General features: G+C 37.9%; 1 protein-coding gene across 1 annotated transcript in view; it reads left to right on the plus strand.

The window, feature by feature from the left end:
• Positions 1 to 19215, plus strand: part of prex2 (phosphatidylinositol-3,4,5-trisphosphate-dependent Rac exchange factor 2) — a 116582-nt gene that overhangs the window by 86855 nt on the left and 10512 nt on the right. The window contains exons 32-37 of the mRNA XM_026938048.3: positions 950 to 1152; positions 3708 to 3810; positions 3911 to 4054; positions 5406 to 5520; positions 16801 to 16867; positions 17604 to 17794. Coding sequence (XP_026793849.1) covers positions 950 to 1152; positions 3708 to 3810; positions 3911 to 4054; positions 5406 to 5520; positions 16801 to 16867; positions 17604 to 17794 — 823 coding nt within the window. The remainder of the gene's footprint in view (positions 1 to 949; positions 1153 to 3707; positions 3811 to 3910; positions 4055 to 5405; positions 5521 to 16800; positions 16868 to 17603; positions 17795 to 19215) is intronic.

The raw sequence follows: 19215 nt of genomic DNA on the forward strand, positions 1-19215 counted from the left end.
ACTCATTTGGCTTAATGTCATTTCTGTTTTTCTAATAATAGCACTGATTCTTATTTTCACTGCTTTTCTTTTTAATTCATTTTTAATCGGTTGCTTTTGACCACAGAGCGAAATCATTTGCAGGGTTAAGATTTTGACATTTTTATGGATTTTCAGTTACAAACCAGCAACAAAAGTTTCGATGAACTGCTGGATTCTGCACAACTGTAGCACAGTGATATTTCCTCCTGTTTCTCTTCTCACCATGTTGTTTTCTCTCTATTTTCTTCTCTCCATCTGTGTCTGACTCTATCTCCCTTTCTCCTCATCTCTTTTCTCTCACTTTCGCTGCCTGCTTCCCCATTTTCTCTTTTTATTCATCTCTCACGCTGTTATCTCAGTCCATCCATCGCATTCTGTCCCACATCCATTTATTTTTCTCTCTGTTGTCTCTCCATATCTTTCTGTTGCTCTGAATTCTTTCTCTATCCCTTGAATTCTCTGTCAATCTGTCTATTCTATTTTTTTAATCTTTGTTCTGTTCTCTATCTTTCTTCATTTTGCCTGAATTTTCGTTTCTGTCTGTATAAATGCTTGTTTTTGTCTACCTTTATCTCTTCCTCTCTTTTGCCATCACATTCTCTTTCTATCGTTCTTTTAGCATATCTTTCTCCGTCTGTCTTTTCTATCTCTCTTTTTCTCCCTCCTTCTCTCCTGCAGTTTCTTCCTTCCCTGTCTATCTGTCTATCTCTCTCTTTTTCCTTGTCTTTTTTTTTATCCATCCATGCCCACATCTCTCCTCTCCTTTTTTTATTTATTGATTTTTTTGTTTTTCATTTCTGCCTTATGTCTAGTTTTACGTGACTGCTTTGTTGTTGTTTTATCTGACTATAAAATGAAGGAGATGTGTCTACGTGTCTATAAAACCAAATGTAAATCTTCGTATGTCGTGTTTCTCTCTGCTTGTCAGACTCTGAGATCCAGCTGAGGAGAGACATGGTGTTCAGTCAGAGTCTGGTGGGAGCCGTGTGTAGTTTTGCTGAACACTTGCTGGCCGTGTTGAATCGGGTGCTTGGTGGAGAGAGTGAAGCTCAGGAGAGTCGCCGCTGGCTGGAGCAGATCTCTCACACCGGCCTGCTGCTGCACTTCCAGTCCCTGCTCTCACCCAACCTGGTGAGTGTGTGTGTGTGTGTGTGTGTGTGTGTCTGGGAACACGGATCACAGGAGACGTCCGTATTTAGCACTGCAGCTGTGGTTTGTTTTGGATGACATTTCAGAGTCGCGATCGGATTAAGAGGGATCAGATCAAGCTCGGTCACTTCCCTTGATAGTTGCACACGTCTGAGCTAAATCTGAGAACAGACCAGAAAGCTGATATTACTGAGCTTTGGATTTAGGTCGGTCATAGTCAGTCTGATGAATGTTCATTTCATGGACTGAAAGCGAGTCTTCTCACCTTCTTTAGTAGCTTTTACACTGCTCTCAGACGAAACACTGTAGGGTCATTCACATTCACAACACGTTGACTTTCTGAGCAGCAAAATGTTCAAATTTCAAATTACATTTTCATATTCAATTTGGAAATTGTGACTGGAATGAAATTCTTTCAACCTACATTCTTGATCTTTATTGAGGTACTGTTACTTCGCTGGAATTCATTCATTAATTGTCAGTGTCATAAGCACAGGCTGTTACACACTATTGAAGTTTTATTTTCCAAAATAGCATCCACAGCATCTCAAAGCACACATCATTAATCATGCTAGTATCAAAAAATGATTTAATAAAATCCTTTTTTTCTGTAAAAATTATTTTACAGGAAGATTGACAGATATATCTCCAATGAAACGTCTAAAATATCCACAAGAACAAAAAAGTTTACAAGGAAATTAAAAACTTATAAAGTGTGAACCTGGTTCTGGTTTAAATGGTGGTTTAAATTCTTCTGAACTTTGACCTTACACACAACTTTGTGTGATGTAAAAAATACAAGGTTGTAAAATTATATCAGTGACATGAAACGCAGGGACAAATATTCCTTTTAAATTATGTATTTTATATTATTATTGCTATTATTATCAATACTAATACTACTACTACTACTACTACTACTAATAATAATAATAATAACATATATTTTTAGTATGTTATTTTATATGTTTAATAGACCTCATACTTATGTTATGTGATGAATGTGATGTTAAAATAAATAAGGAACTTTTTTTAATGTTTGCAAAATCCTGTAAAGCAGCACAACTGGCTGGTTTTTGTAAATGTGAGTTGCTAACCAGAGCCAAAGCACAAAGCAGTTGCTGTGATAGCTCAAAATAAGAAAGTGCGGAAAACAGGATAAAAATGCACGTTTTATAATAAACTGATATTAACTAACTTCATGCTAGGAATAACAAGATATCGAGAAGGAAGGCCTACATTATAACCTGGAAATATATACAGCATAATTAGCTAAAAACAACGATAGCTGACCAAATACATGAGAAAGGTTTTGTTGTGGTTCTGTTGTCACCAGATGACCTCCAGGGTTCAACATCACAACAGGGTTCAACAGGGAGTGATGATAGCCAGGTACCCAGGTGTTAAAACATCGCCCCCTAGCGGTCAGGAGGTGTGAAACTGAGACCAAAACAACAAAAGCACATGGGTTTTTGAGATTTCTGTGCATACTTGGTGAAGGTTTCTTTAACTGTTTTTGGTCATTGAGATTGTTTTCAGCCTTACAAGACCCGCAGACCACTTTTTTTTTGGTTTGTTTATTTATGTGCAGTGTGAAACTAACCAAATCTAATACCAAATGAACCAAAAGCTGTAGGTGTAGCTGTGAAAGCACACTTTTTTATTCCATATCACGCCTCAGATATATCACGCCTCATCATAATGGCTGTGGCTTTATGGTCTGGTCCGCCAGATTCATGAGTCCATCACTGTTATTCCGTGGTGGTGTGTGAGCCGGAGAACTTGCTCCCCAGATCTGCTACCAGAAATGGTCTGAAAAATGAGAATTCTCTACAGTAGAGGCTTTTCACTCTTATCTGCTGTACCATGTACAGGAAGTGGAGGTTAAACTGTGCAGCCGGGGGGAAATCTTTTCCTAAAGCCTGTTTAATGCTCCTTTCAGAATCCTTTAGAAGCTCTGAGAAGACCTTGGTAATGGGAAGGAAAGCAGTTTAACAAAAGTCACTCTCTGAAACAGAAATGTCTGCAGCGATTGGTTAGTAGTGACCACAAATGAACACATTTTTAAATCTTATTATCGACGCATACGGGCATTTTTGCACTCTACTACTACTCCCTGTTCACGTGTAAGCCTGCAAACAGCTTGGACCCAGCTATTGTTCTGGAAAAGCACAGATGTTTCCAGAAATTACATTACTTGTGATTGTCAAAAGCAGTTCTCTGGGCTAGCTCCATGAACAGAGCATAGGACGCAGTGGATCTAAAGCAGTAAAAAGGCTTGGTGGCTGTTTGAGATGTGTTTTGAGGTAGCAGATGGTGAAGAGAAAGAGACAGATGCAGTGAGAGTAAGAGAGAATGAATAAAGGAGATGCTGCAATGCAAGTCAGTGTGATTGCTTGTGTTTGGATGTTCTGGGCAGAAACTGAAGCGGTAGAGGAGACAGGATCCTTCAGATAATATGAAGCCTTACACACACACTCACATGCAAACACTGCCACAGTACAGTAGGTGTTATATGGTGCTGTCTGTTGTTTCAGACCGATGAGCAGGCCATGCTGGAGGACACGCAGGTCGCACTGTTGGACCTGGAGAAGGTCACCTTCCATTTCAGACGCTTCGATGGAGAGCCACTCGTTGCGAGTGAGTGCTGTATCAGTGTACGATATTAAATAGGAAACTTCAACCTGGTTTACTCAGTTGTGTGATGAATATGCGTGTGTGTGTGTGTGTGTGTGTGCAGACATGCCCATCTCCTACCAGGTGGAGGGCACGAGGCAGGCCATGAAGGTGTATTTCTATCTAGAGGGTTTTTACTTCGAGCAGCTGCCTCAGAGACTGAGACACGGCGATGGATTCAGGATCTACCCCATCCTATTCACTCAGGGTACACTTGCTGCGTGTGTGTGTGTGTGTTTATGTGTGAAATACCGAGAAAGCATGAAGGAACCTTTGTCTGGTTACTGTGGTTTCCAGTTGTGTTTATGTGAACAACATAGCAGCTGTGTGTTGTGCTGTGCAAAAATTTTAGCTTCATGGTGAACATGTTCAAAGACCAGAAATAAATATGCACTTATAGTAATAAAGCAAACAGCATAACACACCTAAAAGTGCTTCCAAACCTGCAATAATTCTATAACCTTACCAAAACTGGTACATAGGTATATTATTGCTATGAGTTTCATAATATTTTTATTTAATGTCTACAAAATAAAATGATTTTACAAGGGAAAAGTTAGAGAAATAAAACCCCTGGGATAAAATGACATATAACATCGAAACATCTATATGTTACTGAGAGTTTGGGTTATAAATGTAGTGGTGACACCCATGATACTCAAAAAAAAAAAGTGTAGTATGAAAAGTGTAGTATGGCTTAATGTCACTATAATACCACAGCACTGTTGAATTCTCAATTCCGATTGGTCAGAATGGGATTCATTTTCTGTAGCAGCAGCTCTGACAGCTCAGTCTAATACATTCATTAAAAAGAGACATGAATGGTGGAAGCTCTACATGCTAAAGTAGTTTTGTGTAAGGAAATGCTTATCATTTATGGAAGGAGTCTCCAGTATCAGTGTTTCGAACCTATATGTCTTCCACAATGAGAAAATCTTCAGGACTGATGGCTTGGCGGTTTCTCATTAACATCCCAAGCTGCGTTTTTTTTTCTCTCTCTCTCATCTCTCTCTCTAACATCAAATGAGAGAAAAAAGAGGTTGGTGAGAGAATGACTGTTTATAGCTGTGGTAAAGAGATAAAAGGAGCTAACTTGTTTTACGGAAATTCAAAGGCATTAAATGTAACTATTAATGGATAAAAGTATAGAAGTTTGTGTTATTCATTAGTAAATAAAAAAATTGTAGTCATTAGTAAATTGCTGTGGTATAAGAAGAATAAAACACTTTGGAATGTGAAGTTATTTAAAAATATTCAACTTAGAGTACTCCCAAGTGGAGTGAATGTGAATTAAAAACACTCCCAAGTGTTTTACTCCTTACATAATATATTCCCTAATATGGACATGGGTATATTATACACTATTAACATTATGATAAATCTAAGACAGAATAATAGAGAGTGCAACTTTTTCTTTATTTCTTTCCTTTTTCTATGGATTTATTGGCTGATTTTTTTTTTTTTTTTTTTTTTTGGAATTTATAGATTTTTAGTTCAGGCAAATTCCATTATTTAGGCATGTACTTAAATGATTGTACCTCTGTTTTTTTTTTCTATAGCCCTGGAGAGCATGGAGGGTTATTACTACAGGGACAGTGTCTCAGTGGAGGAGCATCAGGCTCAGATCAACGCCACCTCGCTCGAGAAGGTCAAACAGTACTACAAAAGACTCAAGTAAGGCTCCATCACCTCTCACTCACAAAGTTTTGCATATAAGCAACCTAGTCACTCCACGTTGAGTGGAGGAAATGCCTTATGTTGTGAAGCTGGCATTGGTACGCACATATCTTCCTATTCGTTCCCAGAGATGGAGCAAACAGCCCCACTTTCGCCTGCATATCAGTGCTGTTTATATCAGAAGCAGAAATCATTTTTTAGCGTTTTCATGGCAGATTCACAGCCTGTCGCTTCTCTCATGATTACATCTCGTCATGAGTTGTGGCTGAGTCATGGATTTGGATGCTGCTGAAATACAGACTCATTTTGAGCACTTCAACATGATCTGGGAAAATTCACAATCCAAACAATTTTGGAAACTCCATTTTTTTAACAAGACAAACTCAATATGTTGGAAAGATGATATAAGCCAGGAAAGATACGTATTCATGTAAATTATTAACCTTGTAGTATGCCTCCCTTTTCTGTGCTTTTTCATAAGGTTAATATGTTGTAAAAACAAATAACCAGCCTCAGTAATTGTTATATGACTACACTGAATCAAAACAGGGGTGTGGCCTATGTGCTGTGAGTCCCAGTGAAGGAGGTGTGGCTGCTGTGTCAGTATCAGTGAAATAGGTGTGGCCTCTGTGCCGTCAGATCTCTTGCAGTAGGTGCGGCCTCTGTGCTTATTATTGTCAGTGAAGGAGGTGTGGCCTCTGTGCTATTCCCAGTGAAGAGGGTGTGGCCACTGTGTCTGTCAGGCCTAGTGAAGGAGGTGTGGCCTCTGTGCCTATCATTCTCAGTGAAGAAGGTGTGGCCTCTGTATGTGTCAGTCCCACTGAAGGAGAAGGTGTGGCCTCTGTGTTAGTGCCAGTGCAGGAGGTGTGGCCTATGTATCTGTCAATTTCAGTGAAGGATGCGCCTCTGTATCGGTCCCTGTGAAGAGGTGTGGCCTTTGTATCGGTCCCTGTGAAGAGGTGTGGCCTTTGTATCGGACCCTGTGAAGAGGTGTGGCCTTTGTATCGGTCCCTGTGAAGAGGTGTGGCCTCTGTGTCCCAGTGCAGGAGGCGTGGCCTCTGTTTCCCAGTGCAGGAGGCGTGGCCTTCCACTCCTGGGAGATTTTTTGTTTGTTGCTGTTTTAATCATCTCTTACATCTGATTGTTGATCATGTATCAAGATGCGCATCATATCCTCAGACCCCTAGAATATAAGAATGCTTCTGTTTTGTACTTTTTCCCCCAAGCCTTAACATAAAGATTAATGAAACTGAGGTTTTTCTTTTTTTAACAATAACATTGAATGTTCCAGCAGTGGCTGCTTATATCCAGGATTTATGAGCTCTCCTTTCCTCTTTGAGCCGCTCGTCTCACGGGGCGCAGAACAGCTGGAGAGCAAAAGATGCCCAAACTCCACATAAATCAGTTACGAAATGCTGAGCTCAGTTAGGTTGCTGATGGTATTCGTTAACTAATCGTACCTGCCATGTGAACATATGGTGTGTGTGTGTGTGTTTGTGTGAACATGAGCGTGTCATATGTGTATCTGGCCCAGGATAACAGCTCAGTACCCCTGAAGATATTCGTGTGAATATGATACAGAGGCTGGAGAGTAAAGAAATATGGGCTTGTCATATTCAAACCTTTTTTTTTTTTTTCATTTTTTGTTCTTCAGCAGATGTTGCTGAGCCGTTTGTTTTTCTGCTGCGTCGTGGTATTTGGAAAGTCACTTTGTTCTCCTGTAATAACTCCAGATGTCAGAAGCAGCGTATACAATCCATATTGAGCAATGTGATCTTTTACAGTTGTATTTTAAGCACAGACCTAAATAAATGGATTGACTCCATGTTACGTGTGAACAGAGTGAAGAAATGAAAGATCACATGGATTTGTATGGTGTATGATCGGTATAATCTATACATCTATACATATAATCTATATAATCATGGATATGGTGGAGTTTTCTGTATGATGTTTATTTAACCTTTATGGAGGGAGTCTTCGTGTCCCTGATTATTTTCCTGTAACAATACGGTTTTATTCCTTACACATTTCACAAGTCCAGTTAAGATCAGATGTGGATGTAGAAGTCTAACATGGCCTCAAACCGTGTATCGTGACCAGAAGTGGAATTGGTGGAGTAATTATACTATTATATTATAATTATATTGTTTCAAAGATTTGTACTATACTCAAGTATTATTGAAACTGAATACTTGTTCTCTTACTCAAGTAAATTTCCAAGACGAAAAACATACTTTTTACTCCTTGAATTTTCAATTTGACCTTCAAAATACTTGTTACAAATCTCAAATTCCATTTGATTTTTCTACTTCTTTAAGTTTTGCAATTTAGCTAGTTAAATTAGCTAGCTAGTTAGGTTTTGTTAATTACCTTGTTTAATTAGATAGATAGTTATCTTTTGTTTTTGCTGATAATGTGCCTTAATATTCCTTTAAGGGATTATTAAAAATTAAACATTAGCTATCCAGCAAGTTAACTATAAGTTTGGTAAATTAGCTAGATAAGTTTTGTAATTTAGCTAGTTAAATTAGCGAACTAGTCAGTTTTTTTACATTAGTTTGTTAAATTAGCAAGCTAGTTAATTTTTGTATATTAGCTTGTTTAATTAGATTGTTACATTTTGTTTTTGTTGATGATAAGGGTTTATTAAACATTAAACATTAGCTAAACAGCAAGTTAACAATGAGTTTGGTAAATCAGCTAGTTACGTTTTGTAATTTAGGTAGCTAAATTAGCAAGCTAGTTAGGTTTTCTACATTAGTTTGTTAAATTAGCAAGCTAGTTAATTTTGTATATTAGCTTGTATAATTAGATACTTAAGTTTTGTTTTTGCTGATAATGAGTGTTTATTAAGCATTAAATATGAGCTAAACAGCAAATTAACTATAAGGTTGGTAAATTAGCTAGTTAGGTTTTGCATATTGCTTGTTAAATTCAGTAGTTACTTAAGTTTTGTTTTTGCTGATAATGTGTCTTAACTTTCATTCAAAAGGTTATTCAACATTAGCGATCCAGAATATTTTCCATATGACTGTTAGCTTAGCTAATTAGCTAGTCATGCAGGACTGGGGATGATGAACTGGTCAGCTCTTTTCATCAGTTCTCTTAAACACTGAAGTATGTTTAAATATAAATAATTTTGACTTTCTCTTAAGTAGATTTTTCTCCATATTTCTAAATTAAGTAAGATTTAACTTTTATTTAAGTACAGTTTTTCTGTACTTTGTCCACTCCTGATCATAACCGATCCTTGTATAATAGCCACGGGAGTGCAGTAGAAAAAAACGTGGTGACCGCAGAGCGATTCAGCTGACTCCAAATGGCCGATGCTTGTCAGTAAAAAAATGACCTGAAACAATTCAGACTTAATGGAAGTGACGGAGGAACCTCATGTGGTAATGTGCAGCAGATGTCACCCAGTGAGAGACAGAGGAAAGGATGAGAGAGAGGGACAGAACAAGGTAGGAGAAAGGGGAAAGTGAGAATGGGTTAGAATTACAATAGTCTCAGTCTCAGGTGCTCATGGAGCGTCTGGTATGTTTTGTGCACTTATCTGGCCACAAGCTTCAGGATCTTAAAGGTTGCAGTCTGACTGGCTATTGTCATATCCATGTGTGTGCATGTCCATGTGTTCCAGTTTCCAACAGGAACGCAAACCTCGGAGTACTGACACTGAGTCAAACATCATCTTCCTGTAAAAGAAGGTGATTCTTGCCATGTTTATTAAAAAAAAGGGAAGTAGCAGAGCTCATTGGAGTATCGGATGAGTGTACTACACGTAGCTAGCACACTTTGCTGCAATCAAAGCTAGTACAAAGCCTAGCACTATTAGAAACTAGAAGTAGGGTTACATTCTTTGAGGCTTTATTAGTATGTGTTAAACCTGTTATATCCCTCGTTCTCATAGTCTGTTTTTCCGGAAACTTCCTCAATTGGCGTATTTCCAACACCCTTTTATAACTGTCAGCTCTCTTCCTGCTGTTATCCTGACGGAGCTAAACTCTTGACCTGAGATGGTTCACCACTGACAGACCAACAACATCCCCCGCACCCTGACACACCAGCGCTGTCAGTACACGACATGTGTGTTTGTAAGAGAGACTCACTGAACCCGTACGGGGGAAATGTGGTGGACATGATTTTTTTTTTTGTTGTTCAAATCTCAAAACCATATCCCGTCATTTGATCTTACTTAATGTGATGTGTCTGTAATGCAAATATAAGAAATTCATACTCAAAGACTTTTGTCAGCTTCCAAGCTCCATAAATATACCTTGTGTAGATATTATATTGCTTTTGACATTAATAGCTCAGCCCACCAGTAGCTCAGAAATGTGAAATCCTCCACATTAGACTAACCTCAGGCTGATCTCTGTCTCTGCAATAAGAGCACATCTTTGAAAAGATGCCAGAAGATATTTGATTTAGTGTAAATTTAGTTACTTTAAGAAAGCAGAGGCAGACTGAGAGGGCGTTTGAGATCCTTCAGTTGATTATTATCTCCTACAGTCTGCTTGCTTTGTGTCAAACCTTCCTTCGTGATGGATATTTACAGTTATGAGGTGCCAACATTTATGGATTAGCTGTAGCATTTATGATTTTTGAAAACTATGCTGGTCTGCTAGGAGAACTTTGGCAAACCTCATTCTTGCAAGCCAGTAGACAAGAAGTGAGTGGGGCTATCGTCTCTGGTTGGTTTAAAAAAAAAAAAGGACGAGCTGCATATAATTAAGTATCGGTCACACTGGACTTTTGTCTGTTTTCTTACTGTTGCTGTTGAAAAAAATTAGCCGTTTTGCGCAGTGAGATATGCTAGCGATTTTGTAGTAAATTTTTCTTCACCACTTTCTAGGATTTTTATGTTAGCAAAGTTGGCATTGGTATAGAATATTGCAATGACACTGAATTAATATTTATACCTAAGACAGAGAAACAGCATGTCCACCATGTTTGTCAAACTTTCAACAAATTATGGCATGATATACGATGACATGATTGGCATGGCATGATCGAATGATATACGCGAAGTGGGCAAAATAAGAAACGCTTAAGTCCAAAACCTTGAAAGCTCCCATAATGCCCATCCTTCACTATGGTAGCTGTTAAATATAAGACTGTATCATATAACTTACACCATTTCATAGCCATGTACAGTGCTGTCAAGCGTATACAGTCACACTCATCTGATTTAGTGCTAGTAATTTTTGCCTACTTGGAGGGTCCCTGGAGGACTAGTGGTTAGGCCTTGGCGCCCTCATCACTGTGGCTCGGGTTCGATTCCCAGCCAGGGAACCAACCCCATCCACAGGGGTTGCACACAAGAGTGCACTCCCAGTGCCGGTCCCAAGCTTGGATAAAATTGGGGAGGGTTGTGTCAGGAAGGGCATCTGGCATTAAAAAAATAAATAAATAAATAAATAAATAAAAATATGCAGACCGATAATCTGCTGTGGCGACCCCTAATGGAAGCAGCGGAAACAACAACAGCAACAACACTTTCTGCCTGCATGCTGGTGTAATTCTCTTATTGGAAGTCAATTGTATTCTGTTGAGAGTGGAGGCAGATTAATGGTAGTGTGTTGCACACGTTGTGTTTGGTTAATGAGCCAAACAGAGACGGCTGTGGACTTGAATTCCAGGTCAGCGCACCTCCAGGACTGACTATAAGCCTTAATAAGTGGGCCGAGTTTTAAATGTAATTTATACCACAGCGTACATGTTCCATAACAGCAGCTCTGACAGTAGGGTTAGGGTTCGGGTTTCCAGCTGCAAGGCAAGTCACAGGATCATATTAATGCCCTCGTTCTAATACGACTTCGTTTTTATAGTATATACATGAACTTGTTATTTAACAAAGAAAACTGTATCATTGTTAATATAGGGAATTTTATGTAACATTTATGGAAGGAGTCTGCAGCATCAAGCAGAAAATTTAAGTTGCTGCACTTTTAAAATTGTGAAAAAAAGAGTGGCTGGTGAGGGAATGACTGTTTATAGCAATGTTTGTGCTATAACATAAAGAACTAACTAGTTCTGTAGACGTTCCATAACATTGAATGTAACTATAAATGGATATAAAGTGAGCATGAGTCCCTTCTGAGCTCTTGCATCGATCACATACTCTATGATGATTTCTAACAAAAAAATGCTCTGTTGCTTTAAATAAACATAGAGACGAGGCAGTATTTACTGCTTATTTATCGCATTTTTTTCCGTCACATGTGCAGTGTGGAGCGAGTGACTTCACTTGCTCACTCGCCTCAAATTCAGACTTATTAGAACTCATAGCGACCTGGATGAGTGATTCGGCTCAACTTGGCCAAAACAAAATCCATCATCCAACCACAATTTGGAAATATAACTATGTATTTGCGTGTGAGTGTGTCAGAGAGTGTTCCAGTATGAAATCATGTTTGGCTTTGTTTAGAGGGTCATCCAGAGGTGCTTTGAGATCACAGGTTGGTCGTGCCAGTGGTACATGCCGTGGGCTATTCATAGATTTATTAGTCTACTTAAGGACACACACACATGGAGGACGAGCATGATGCAACGTTTTTCTTTCCTCTTTTCCTAAGAGCGGCCAAATGAAAAATAAAATGAAGCTGCCCGAAGCTGGGACGTTACCCAACATGCAATATCTCAGGAAAGATAGCTGCTTTATGAAAAAGACTCCAAAAATGCAATAAGTGGGTTGAAATGAAGCCAGTTTTCTTTGAGTAGATTATGTTTTGCTTCTGTCGGTGGTTTGTATTCGTTTCCCAGTGACAGGCGGTTCATCCTCTGTGGCTGAATATGAAATTTCCTGTGCAGGGTTAATGCTGTGTTTGACTAAAACTCATAACTTGGAATTTCCAACCCCCGACTGGAACAAGCAATAGAAAACCCCTCGTCAATTCTTACTCCTCAGCATCGAGTTCAGGAAGTGACATCAAATCGACATGGCTGTTCAGTAAAAAAGTAGCACCACTTTACTTTTAAACGAGTTAATACTGTATATACAAGCATTTGCTTTACGTACAGACATATACAGGTAAATATACATCACTCATCACAGTTAGCTGGCTAGCTTGTTGCTAACACAAGACAGACATGGAGGTGTCCAGGGTTTTCCCCACTTTATAGCTTGGAGGTCGAAAATGTTCTGAGTTAAATCGAATGCAGAATTAGCCCTCTTTTGCTTGTCCTCTTGTCCACATGTGATGAAATTGTTCCAGTTAAAAATGAAACTGAAAAATGAAAGGATTGTCAAAGAAAGTTTTATATATATTATATAAAAAAATATATAAAAATATATAAGACCACTATAGCTTACACGTTACTGTTGGCTCAAACAGCACAAACATACTATTTTCTGTATTCATGATGATAAATCTATAATAATAATAATAATAATAATAATAATAATACAAGTATGGTAAAATCTTTTGTATGTAGAGTTAGTACTGAAATTTCATAAGTATTTATTTACATATTTATTATTTCTTTTTAAAATATTTTTATGTAAGTACTTAAATTTATTTTCATCGTTATTGTTTTGTTTGAATGCAAATGATCTACTGTTTCCACACAAGCACTCTCGCGCTGTTTTCTACTGACAATCACGACTTATTTTTCATGCTCAAAGTCACAAATATGGTGCATATAATCATATTAACTGGATTGTTGTTCTGTAGGTAAAAGAATTATAGAGGGTAAAACTAACAGATTAACCATCTCACAAGCTGAGCATGCTGTTAAATATTCATGCTCTTTCTTCGCTGGTAGTTTTTTCTCCTCCCCGTTCACTCACGTTCTGCGCTCTGAGAACTGAAGAATGAGGTTCAGTGAGGCCGAAGCTGCTTTGGCTCTGATCCGTCCCTCGTTCTTAGTGGAAGTAGGCCGACATTGGCGAACATCCAGACCTTCCATTAAAGGCTTCTATTAAAATTGATTAGGGGAAAGCCTACGCTTGAGTGCTGCTCCTCGCCCAGTACTCCACAGGGGCTTCCTAAACTCCACACAGCACAATCGGGCCGTATGTCATACAGCGTGCAGGCTGCTTCACTTCTGCCTCTCTCAGGACTGGCTCATTACACACCGGTCTTTCACTGGCTCATCGTGTGTGAGTTATGTGTTATGTGTGTTATGCTGGACCTGAGGATGAAGCAGGATAATAAAACTTTAGGTGGTTGAGTGACTGAACAGAGGAGAAAAAAAAAAGAGAGAACGTTGGGCGCTATGTCAGTGACGGACAATTCATGTTCTTTGAAATGTGAGAAAAGGTGCTGTTTAAACTAGCCTTCTTCTTCTTCTTCTTAATGTTGGTGTTGTTCTTCTTCTCCTTTATCGTCATCATCATCATCATCTTTTTTCTTCTTCTCCTTCTAATAATTATTATAAATATTCATCTTTTTAATTTTCATCTCACTTTTTGTTATGTTCATCTTCTACTTCATGTTTTTCTTCCCTGTCATCTTCATCTTTTTCTTTTTAATGTCCTTTCTCATCTTCTTCTTCTTCCTCCTTCTCTTCTTCTTCTTCTTCTTCCTGTTCTTCTTTCATCCTTTTTGATATTCTTCATGTTATGTCCTTGTTGTTGTTGTTCTTCTTCTTCTTTTCATTATTTTAGTTGTTCTTGTCCTTGTTGTTTTTGCTGTTGTTATTGTTGTTATTGTTCTTCTTCCTCTTCTTCTACCTGTTCTTGTTGTTGTTCTTCTTCTTCTTCTGATTATTATTGTTATTATTGTAGTTGTAGTTGATGTTTTTCTGTTGTTATAGATATTTTAATAATTACTATTAAAATAGTAAAGGTTTATATGGAATTATTATCTATTCACTTCCGATTCACTTCCGATACCCCCCTTTCTCTCTCTCTCCCTCTCTCTCTCTCTCTCTCTCTCTCTCTCAAAAGAGTACCTACATTTTTTAGAAGGGAGTGTGGGTGTGTGAAAATGTCTGTGTGTGTATGTAAATAATCTGTGGGAAATTCAGAAATTTTCCCCTATAGCTATTTTCACAGAGGCAGCTGGCGTGCACGCACACACAAACACGCGCACGCACACACACACACACACAAACACACACACACACTGATTGAGGCAGCAGAAGTCATTAGAAGTAAAAGTGTGCAGTTGTTTTGCTGCAGTGTGGAGGTGTGAGTGCCGCTGGTGAAACATGTTATGTTTGGACCATCTGCTGAGGGACTCGCAGTGTAAAACACTTAAAAAAAGTGCTGTTTGAGTTGACTAACTGCATTAATAGCTGTGTGAATACAGGATATGATGTGTTAAGTGTTGACTTTTCAACACGAGACTTGGCAGGTTTAAAACTTAAACGATGAAGCATATCAGACTTTTGAAGTCTTTTTGTCAATTCAGCTAACTTTGTAGCTGCCAAATGTTAAGTTAAAGCAACCACACACTGCTGTCTTTTACAATTGCACATATACTAAACAACTCAAACAATCATTTAGGGAAGTGATAATTAATTTTAAAAGGAAAAAGAGAGGCTGGTGAAGGAACGACAGTTTATAGCAGTCTCTCGTCTCCTAGACTTTTCAGAATGTTAAATGTAACTATAAATGGATAAAAAGTACAATGTGGAATTGTAATTGTAAAATGTAAAAACTTCTATGGTATAAGATATATTTTGTACTTCTTGACTAAAAAAATGTCACATTATGATGTTTTTTGTATAACTGCAGAATCTTTCAAGAGAAAATCATGATCTAAGACCTTTATTTTAATTTTAACATACCATAAGCTGTGTACTTTTCCTGCTTACTCACATTTGGGTCCTGTATGTAATCAGGATGGTCATGTGACCCACACAAGATATCTTATCTTCTTAACTTAACTGCTCTCGATGGAGGGGGATAAAACACGTACGATGGAAGAGGCTGGATTAAACACACTCACAGGCCAATGCTAGAAAGGAGAGAAAGAAAGGATGGATGAGGGACATTGAGAACAAGGTGACTTTGTGTTTTCCCTGAGGTGCTGCCTACTGCAAGATTCAACTGTATCTTTGTGTAATTCGATTTTTCAGTTGACCTTATACATTTAGTATATACAGACATGTGAGGAAAGGAAAGTATACTGTGCACCTTTTCATACAGCTCATCTTAAAAAAAAAAATGCTAATGTGAATATAAGACATTTCTAAAATGCTATATAGGGACATTTGTGCATATTTTTTTCATCCATACACAAAACATTAACACAGCCATTAAAAGAGAATGTTCTCAGCCCAAAGGCAATGTAAATAACATCAAAACAAGCTAATAAATGTACCGATATACCCTGTCAACCTATCAAAACAACTGAATTCTCCTGTACCTGAAGGGAAATGCTAATAGTAAAGGCTAATATTAATGTTAGCTCTCTTCAGAAAGCTCTTCAAAACATGGGACTAAAGAAATATTGATTTATTTTGCAGTTTGTTAGAGGGGATGTGTTTGTTCCAGCATCAAAATAAAACAGAAAAACATTTCTAGTCAAGTTTTTTTAGTAGGTTGTTTTAGAGTGTAGCGAGTTAGCTGGAATTAGCGCTACTTCCTGCTCATACTAGCACAGAGAGAACATCAAAATGGCTACTTTGATTTACGATGTTTCTCACACACACACACACACACACACACACACACACAGTAATATTATAAGTGGCTAAATTTGCTGTTCAAGTTTTTAGCCTGTATTCAGGAACTTTCCAGAAGTGCGCTAAATCAGTAAGCGCTAAACTGGCCTCAGTGTTGTGATTAGCCAGCCTGCGGATATTTGTTGCCAGCGTGAAAGGCTATTTTCCTCTGTACGTCATTGTAGCAATTAAAATTCTGATTCATGGAAACATTCCTGCCATATTCAGGCAAACAGAACCAGCATTACGTTTGATTTATAGCCGTGTGTAGGCGTAATTGCTACAGAGTGAGTTGGTGAGTTTTTGTTGTCATGCGTCATTAAAGCCTTCATAATGTTTGCTCCTGGATCCTACTGCTTCATATGGCTCTTACCATCGCCTGCGAAAATAAGTGCAGATTGAATTCTTTGGTGAAGTAACTATAATATTAATGTTGTGTCAACCAGAAATGTGATCATAATTAATGGCCCCCTTTCTGCCTGGCAGATTGTGTTTGGGTGAACGTGCTTGAATGGAGGCTGTTTCTCACAGCGTGATTTTTTTTTTTTGTCCTCATGTGGAACTAGTTTTTTTTGGAACTCATTTCTTTCTCAAATTAGAAACATAAATACCAAACAGTACTTTGAAAATGTGTAACATACTTCTGTTTCTTCTTCACAGGGCCTTTTACCTGGACAAATCCAACCTGAACCCAACTTTGGCTCCCAAGGCTGCCTTCATAGACAAGGTCTGTACTTACACATGAGATTTTTGAGTGCAATGTGACCCAAATGGACACGCTTATTACACATGTTGATTACATATGATGAGAGAGTATGTGTGTGAGATCTAGGGAAGGTAGAACACTGTGTTCATGCTAGCAAGTAGCTTGAGTCACTTGTACTGTGTTTCTTGTGGCTGTGTAGGGACTGATATTTTTGTCACACATGAGTGTGCACTGTTCAGTGTTAGTTACAAGATAAAACAGTAGTAGCCAAAACTTATAGCGTGGAGTCCACTAATAGATTTATACACATCACTTCCAGTTTTGACATATACAACAGGAAGTTATGATTAAATTTCCTAAAACTCCAAATAATACCCATAGAATAAACTGAAAGGTATATATTGATATTGTTATGATATTGATGAACAACAGATATTGTTCTGAGAGATGGGATAACACAATTTTTTTGCCTATTTTCTTAGATTCAGTGTTGAAAAAAAGATTAAAAAGTTTCATTTTTAAAACTTTTACAACCATCCTTTAACACAATACATCAACTTTATTTTGCTTAAGTTTAATTTTCTATCCATTACTCATCTCTGTTTATAACAGTGCCATATAATGAACATAAAAAAACCCAAATATATTATTAATAGCAATTATTTGCATAATAGTTAATAAATGCATCCTGACAGGCATAAGTATGAATCATGGTTGTGATGTATTACTCCAAGGTCTTTTCCATGTCTCTCTGTAGCTCATGCGTCCCTTGAACGCTCTGGATGAGCTGTACAGACTAATGGAGAGCTTCATCTCGTGCCGACGCACTGCTGCGTGTCAGTTCACGGCGTGTGGAGCGTCTGGAGTCGGGCTGCTTACCGTGGCGTCTGAGTTGTGCAGCCGTCTCGGAGCCTGTCACATTGTCCTTTGTAACAGCGGAGTCCACCGGTCAGTCTTTCTCTCTCTCTTACACACACACACACATAGACACACACACACACACACACACACACATTCCTTTACTTCTATTTATGGCCAGAAGATATGAAAATACAATACTGAGATCACAATATATTAAGTATCATAGGTATCAGGAGGTGTCAGTACTTTTAGTACACTGTTATTCACTGTAAATAAGCAAATGATTGGATGTTCAAAAAAATTTGTTCCATAATTGTTTTATTTTTTAGCGATTTGTCAGAAAAACCTTCCAAAGTACTATTCTAATACATTGTTGTGTTAAAAAAAACTTCAAATATTGAGTTTGTAATATTTTTGCCTTAATTCTTAAATCTGATTGGTCAGAGGGTGTTGATTAATTTTCTAGAAAAGCATGCGTCACAAAAGACATCTGTAATTGTTGATATGGTGAACATTTTTGAGAGGAGATGTTTATTTAACATTTATGGAAGGAGTCTCCAGTGTCAGCACTTTGTAAACTCTTGGATAACTTTAAGTTTCTCAACATTGGAAAATATTCAGGATGGGGGGCTTTGCAGTTTTTTGTAACATGTTTTTTTGTTTGTTTGTTTGTTTTTTTCTTATTAACCTCATCACAGAGAAAAAAAGAAAGGCTGGTGAGGGAATGGTTGATTATAAAGAAAAGCTGGCGAGGGAATGGTTGTTTATAACTGCTATTACATATGTGCTAGCTTGTTTTCCGGACATTCCACAACATTACATTAAATGTAACTTTAAATGGATAAAAAGTATGCCATTTTATTCTAAAAATTTAGAACCTTTGGCAAAATTGCTGTGGTATAAGAGGAATAAAACACTTCCGGACATGCTATTGTGGGAAAATAATCAACCTCAGGGTAATAACAGACCACCCAGGCACTGATTCTTTTCCTGTTGCAGCATAACCTGGAGTGTTTTAAGTTATAAACAGTAATAAACATTCGTTCCCTCACCAGCCCTTCTTTTTGTCATGTTACGAAAAAGTGCAAAGCCTTCCATGCTGAAGATTTTCCCATATTGGGAAACTTAAAGTTAGACCGTTTACGAAGTGCTGACACTGGAGACTCCTTCCATAAATACTAAATAAAGATCTCCTCTCAGAAATCTTCACTATACCAATCTTAACATCTCTCTCTTTTGCTGCGTATCCAGTCTTCACTTTTTTTTTATTATCTATAAATCTATCCTTTTTGCCCTGCTTTACTTCCGTAATGGCTTCCTCCTATCCTCATTATTATTTCACATCTGTATTGTGCTCATTTCCTTCCATTTTTTCTCCACATTAATATTGAATCTCCGTCTTGTTAATAAGAACATTAATCTCCTTGACTTATTAATGTGACGTGCTATAAATACATTTTTATAATTACCGATAATAGAGTCGTATTCATATGCAGAGGTACTTGAGC

The sequence above is a fragment of the Pangasianodon hypophthalmus genome, chromosome 22 (genome assembly GCF_027358585.1).
Source record: "Pangasianodon hypophthalmus isolate fPanHyp1 chromosome 22, fPanHyp1.pri, whole genome shotgun sequence".
In the NCBI taxonomy this organism is placed as follows: domain Eukaryota; kingdom Metazoa; phylum Chordata; class Actinopteri; order Siluriformes; family Pangasiidae; genus Pangasianodon; species Pangasianodon hypophthalmus.